Source organism: Pelmatolapia mariae, linkage group LG14 (assembly GCF_036321145.2).
Source record: "Pelmatolapia mariae isolate MD_Pm_ZW linkage group LG14, Pm_UMD_F_2, whole genome shotgun sequence".
Classification (NCBI taxonomy): domain Eukaryota; kingdom Metazoa; phylum Chordata; class Actinopteri; order Cichliformes; family Cichlidae; genus Pelmatolapia; species Pelmatolapia mariae.
In genome coordinates this window covers 12,685,679-12,692,206 of record NC_086239.1, presented here as the reverse complement: position 1 = coordinate 12,692,206, position 6,528 = coordinate 12,685,679, and the positions used below count along the sequence as shown (strand labels likewise).

Sequence of the window (6,528 nt, the reverse complement as noted above, 5' to 3'; positions counted from 1 at the left end):
TCACACTGCAAACATGTAGAATAGCCTCCTGCAAAAAAAAAAGAAGTTTTTATTATTATAGCTGTTCCTGAGTGAGATTTTTTGCCTTTTTAACTGCTGCCCTACGTCGTGTTTTGTGTGAAAAGTTGCCAAATAAGTGCAGCAGCTTTTCTGTCACATCGCTAATTTTTTTTTACTCGAGTGTGCAAACGACTATATTCGTCGTGGCATTGCAGCTTCCCCCCTCCCTCCAGGCAAAGCGCCTGAAAGGGTAGGCATACTATTCAGGGCAGAAATGTCAGAGGTATTTGACCATCCTCCAGCATCTGTCTGATAATTTTCCTTGTGTAGTGCTCGGGCTGAAATGTGAGCGTCACGGAGCGCCCACCCTCCTCCTCCTCCTCCTCTTCTCCGTCTCTCCCTCAGTGAAGTCCCACTGAGCGGCTTTCAAACTTCAGTGTCGAGCCTGAAAGCGGAGGAGGAAGAGCTGGAGCCGACAAACAGCCTCACAGCAGCTCAAACAGCCGCTGTGATCGCTGCCTCTCTTTTTCTCTTCGCTCGGTCCACTTTGAGGATTTACGCTCAGCTCCCCGACGTTTGATTTTACGATTTTTGTTTTTGTTTTCGTTCCTTAATCGTGTATCGAAGTTTCCGACTGTCACGTTTTAGTCACGGACCTTTATCTCGGCAGACTGTGGGAGTAACCGCTTTAATTCAGGACTAAATAATAACAGCGAGCCGCTCCGAGTGCAGCTGGGGAGGTTTTCTAACGGAGAGCTGGCTGAATTTCGACCTGCCCTCGACATGGGGAAATAGCGGGGATCCTCTCTACCCGACCCCGTGTGTCTTCTGAAAGACAGAGACCCCTTTTTTTCTTTTTCTTTTCTTTTTGGCCGAAACAATGAGTATGGACGGCTGTCCGCTGAAGGTGGTGATTTTTTTGTGGTGTCTGCTGGTGATTTCGGGTTCCAGCTTTGAGATTGGCTCCTACGACCTGGAGCGTGGCAGACCGGCCAAGTGCGAGCTCATCACGATCCCCATGTGCCAGGGGATCGGCTACAACCTGACCCGGATGCCCAACTTCATGGCCCACGATGACCAGAAGGAGGCTGCCATCAAACTGCAAGAGTTTGCCCCCCTGGTGCATTACGGCTGCCATGTGCACCTCCGCTTCTTCCTCTGCTCCCTCTTCGCCCCCATGTGCACGGACAAAGTGTCCACCTCCATCCCCGCATGCAGACCCATGTGCGAGCAGGCCAAGGAGAAGTGTGCTCCCGTCATGAAGAAGTTCAGCTACACCTGGCCGGAGTCACTTAATTGCGAAAAGCTGCCTACCAGGAATGACCCCAACGCTCTGTGCATGGAAGCCCCGGAGAACGAAACCAGGACGGAAGGGAAGAAAGGGGAGGGCATGCTTCCAGTGCCCCCTCGCCCCAGGCAGCCGGGCACGGGCAACAACCGCTCTCCGGGCAGCGTGGGTTCCTGCGAGAACCCAGACAAGTTCCAGTTTGTGGAGAAGAGCCAGTCTTGCGCTCCACGCTGTTCCCCTGCTGTGGATGTCTTCTGGTCTAGGCAGGACAAAGACTTTGCTTTCATTTGGATGACTGTGTGGTCCATCCTGTGCTTCGTCTCCACCGCTTTCACCGTCCTGACCTTCCTCCTGGAGCCTCACCGCTTCCAGTACCCAGAGCGACCCATTATCTTCCTCTCCATGTGTTACAACGTCTACTCCGTGGCCTTCATCATCCGCTCAGTGGCTGGGCCCGAGAACATCGCCTGCGACCGTGAGCACGGCGAGCTGTACATCATCCAAGAGGGACTGGAGTCCACCGGCTGCACCATCGTCTTCCTCATCCTCTACTACTTTGGCATGGCCTCATCTATCTGGTGGGTCATCCTCACCCTCACCTGGTTCCTGGCTGCAGGGAAGAAGTGGGGCCACGAGGCTATCGAAGCTCACAGCAACTACTTCCACATGGCTGCTTGGGGCATCCCTGCTCTCAAAACTATCGTCATCCTCACTATGAGGAAGGTGGCTGGAGACGAGCTGACGGGGCTGTGCTACGTAGGAAGCATGGACTCGGGCGCCCTCACGGGCTTCGTCCTGATCCCTCTGTCATGTTACCTCATCATCGGCACCTCCTTTATTCTCACGGGCTTCGTGGCGCTCTTCCACATCCGGAAAGTGATGAAAACCGAGGGCACCAACACGGAGAAGCTGGAGAAGCTAATGGTGAAAATCGGCATCTACTCCATCCTCTACACCGTGCCGGCCACCTGCGTCATAGTGTGCTACTTCTACGAGAGGCTCAACATGGACTACTGGAAGCTGAGGGGGCTGCAGATGAAGTGCGGATCTTTCAACGGACCCGGCAGCGACTGCTCGCTTCAGACGTCCGTGCCCACAGTGGCCGTGTTCATGCTGAAGATCTTCATGTCGCTGGTGGTCGGTATCACCAGCGGGGTGTGGGTTTGGAGCTCCAAGACCCTGCAGACCTGGCAGGGCCTGTGCAGCAGGAAGCTGGCAGACAGGACTAGTAGTAGGAAACCCTGCAGCGGTGTCAGCTGCGGCAGCACACACTGCCACTACAAATCTCCTGCTGTGGTTCTGCACATGGCCAAGACTGACCTGCACTCAGACAACCCCACACACGTCTGAGATTGAGCACACACACACACACTCACACACCTTTGCCCTGTGTAAGGAGCTGCTAAAAGACTTAATATGAAGATGAGGCATTGAATTGAACTGTCACTTACTTCTGTGCTGCTGCCAAGGGACACGAAGCTACACCACGAGAAACTATAAACAGTATTCAGTGCATAAAGGGAAAAATGTTCAGTATTGCTATCCATATGTTTCCTGTTCATAGTGTTCTGTGCAGTAGACATGCCCGGTGTTGCAAAGAGAGGGAAAAAAGAGACTCGTAGGGGAGGTATGTTGGGAAATATTAGCGTATTCTCCTCCCTGAAAGTGGCATGATTAACTGTATAAATGTGTATAAATGTGTTATTTATTGTAAATATATTTAATTTAAAGTTCACCTTGGCTCTTACAGGATTTGTTGTTTAGATACATTTATTAAAAAGGTCGTGGGAAATCAAGTGCCTTTTCTAAGACCTCTGGTTCTGGCCTTTTGAAGGATAATAAATTTGTGGAACTCCTCCTCAACTTTCTTGCCTTCTTGTTGTTTCGATGACCGTTTAACAGTTTCAGCAACCTTTAATAGGTTTTGGTGGCCACAAATGATTGTTTGAATAGATTTCGTAGCTTTTCTTCTTCAGGGATGTTTTTTTTACAGCAGGACTGCTGCCGCGTGTGTTTTCTTCCAAAGCGCAGGCTACATCCCAGAGGCGTCCCCGACAATAATCCTCAAAGAGAATTGCTGATGAATAGAGTGACAAACCGTGGCAAGTATTAATGTTTGCATCATCAGAGGAATATATTTAATTAATGGCTGTTTTAATCCTTCCGCCGAATCGCTGTTGTTGCCCTCTCGCTGCTCTATTTGATCCCCGTGCAAACACTCGGCACTTTGATGTGAGAGGACAGACCTGAAGTGGATTTCAGCCTTATTGCATGGTTTCACTGACAGATTGAAGCTTAGCGCACGCAGCCAAAACTGTGGTTGCTCATCGAGTAGATGGATTATTAACTTAATATTCGAGTTTATATGCGGCTTGTGTCTCTTGGAGCCTGCGCTTCTGATATGAATTAAGGAATTCCGCTAAGCAGTGCATTTTGTTTGGCTAAAGCAACAACGTGCCCTCAGAAACTGCCACGAGGTATAAATGATCACTGGCTGATTCAGAGAGAAGGTATGCATAGCATTATTTTTCATTGAACAAATACTCTAAGTTGGTCCTCTGCAGCTAACTTTTCAGTAATAAACCTGATTTTAACTGTGCATGAGCGCTAGCATCTCCTCACACAGTCCATAAAAAAGTGAAAATAAATAGCTTTTACATTACTGGACTTTAACAGTGTAAGCGCCAACGTAAACTGCAGCCACACACACACACACAGCAAGTTGTGTGGAAATTAGTGTTTGACAGCGGTGGAGTTTATTATGTCTGTGTGTAATTGTGTGCTGTGTCACCACAATCACCACCAGCAGCAGGAGCAGCTCGTGGGAGTGATAGTCTGGTAAAAGTGGGATAACCAGGAACATTACCGGGATGTGAGCTGGGTGAAGCAGGGGTGAGCTCGCTGACCATCTAAAAGTTGTTTCGTTTTCATTTTTTTTCTCCACCGCTTGCATTTCAGCCGAGTTATTAAGGATGTAATACAGCTTGTTCCACCGTTCAGCTATGACACGCACAGCATTTTTAAAATCAAAGGCACATTGTGTCTCTGCAGTAAATTAACCACATTTCCACTTGGCGTGGTGGTGTTGTAGTGGATTTGTGCAACGCATGAGTTAACTTAAATTACTTATTCCTTCCTTCGTTGGAAGAAGATGTGGGTTAACTACCAATATCCTCCCCTCTTTTGTTTTCATTGCTCAGCCATTGTAGACGTTGTCCACGGTTTTGGCAGGCGAGCTCTGCGAGTCCTGGACTCTGACACTGTGTGGATCACATTTAACTATTAAAAAGAGCTGTTTTGCTTGGAGAGCCCTCGCGGCCAGAGGCTCGGCTGGTGGTGTTTTTAGGCCACATGTTCCAGTTCACGAGCGACTGAACGGGGGCGCGTGCTTCCTCCCCGGTTCACACTCCAGTGACATGACCCAGAGAGGCCAAACACTTGCCGTGTGAGACACAAAGCAGCTTGTCCCACCTGCGCTGAGCTGCTCTGATTAGATAGGGGCTGCAGAGGGTTAAGCCCCTCTGAGCTTTTTTTAAATATATTTTTCCATGTAGTGCTGAATAAGAAGCCTCTTTTTTTAAAATAAAAAAGTGGGGTCAGCAACAGCGACAGGATGTCTTTAATGTGTTTCTTTTCCACAAGTATGAAGTCTATCGCTGCATTTCCAGGTCACTGAGAGCTATTTTTAGCCTCTTTTCTTTCACAGAGGAAAGGAATCACACAGCACAGCGCTTCAGATAGAGGCACGAACGAAAGAAAGGTTCATTCCAAAAACAGAGTTTGTTTGAGCTGTGGTTCTTTTGGCGCCAGATATGTGGCTGCCGGGAACACCTTGCCTTCACACACACACATACAAACGCGCACACGCACACACCTGAGGTCTGCAGGGCTGGAGGAGCGCCAGCCAATCAGCAGCAGGCTTGTTTTGAAGAAGACCCCACCCCATCTCCAGTAATGTCCAATTTCAGGAGTAAGTAAGCCTGGTCTCGCTCGAAAGATTTAGTTTGGCTGAGGCTCGGCGCTGTTTTTCTTCTCCTCTGGCTGAGGAGGTTAAATAGTGTCAGAGTCAGTCGCACTGAGCACCAAGTTTGTCTGGGCCAAGAGTGAGACTACTCCCAGAAAAGGCAACACTTTTCCCTTATAGGTTTCTCGGAGAAATTTCATTGTGTGCGCTGGGAGCTTTACAGAGTATTTATTGATTCTGTTTATCCGGGATTTGTACAATTTGTTTTTGACTAAAAGGCGTAAAAACACCTCAGCGGTTATCCCGCTTTAGCTGCTGACACTGTGTTTTTTGTCTGCCGAGGAGAAATCCCTCCATCTGGTCATGGGTCTGATTAAAGGCGATCATTATGGCATCAGTACGCCTCCCTCATAGACTTAAAACCCCTGCCCAACCCTGAGGGTAAAAAGAGAAAATAAAGCATCCTTCATTACCCTGCCCTCCCTCCCTTCTGCAGCCCCTCACCCCCCTTGAGCACTATCCCTTTCCTGTGCTGTTTTGATGTGTAAATGAGCGCATTGAAAACCTGCAGGCCCCCAAAGAGATGCTTTCCATGAAAATGCGGCAGTCAGAGAGCACCAAAGTTCACACAGCTCACCAGTCCTCGCAACCGGACTCCAATCAGACGCCCAGTACACGCACAAAAACCACACAACGCGACCGCGCGCGCATGCTGATATCACGGCCCGCGCGGCGACCTCTGAGGCGAGTTTGATGGTGACTTTTTGTCTAAAATGAGGATTTCAGTGTCAAGTGGCAGAGGAAGAGATTGAGGGGCTGAAGTTTTCCAGCCGGTTTAATGAAAGCAGGCAGACTGAGAGATGAAAAGCCGTTTTGCAGAGGGTTTCTTATTGTTTAAGAACCTCAAATGTAGCACAGAGGGAATGCTTAAAGGTGTTTTCACCATTCAAAATTACTGTGTCATACATACATCTGTTGGAGGTTTGCATACAGGTACTGAAAGTCCATCTCCAGTTACCTCTCTGTGTTGTTTGAGAGATGTTTTTAAGGATAAAGTCCAGCTGTTGCTCGTCCAAGTTCACGTCAATATTTTCAGTGCTGCTGTCTGGGAAAAAAAGGTCCATTTGCCTCACTTCAGTAAAGGAAAGAAAGTCAGTTTGTATTTAAAATATTATCAATTACCTAGAAGGTTCGGTCAGTTTTAACAAGTCAGATATTAAATATCCATATCACACTGACCTGATATTTATTACTCTGTGGATCGCAGTCTCAGCTG

General features: G+C 48.5%; 1 protein-coding gene across 1 annotated transcript; it reads left to right on the top strand.

Moving 5' to 3' along the window:
* The first annotated feature begins 455 nt into the window (after positions 1–455).
* On the top strand, positions 456–3,134 carry fzd9b (frizzled class receptor 9b). The gene has a single exon (XM_063493055.1). It carries the CDS (start codon positions 881–883, stop codon positions 2,636–2,638), a length of 1,758 nt encoding a protein of 585 aa, XP_063349125.1. The 5' UTR covers positions 456–880; the 3' UTR covers positions 2,639–3,134.
* Positions 3,135–6,528: the final 3,394 nt, after the last annotated feature.

Coding starts and splice junctions, on each gene's coding strand:
- fzd9b (XM_063493055.1), top strand. CDS start 881: ATGAGTATGGACGGCTGTCCGCTGAAGGTGGTGATTTTTTTGTGGTGT.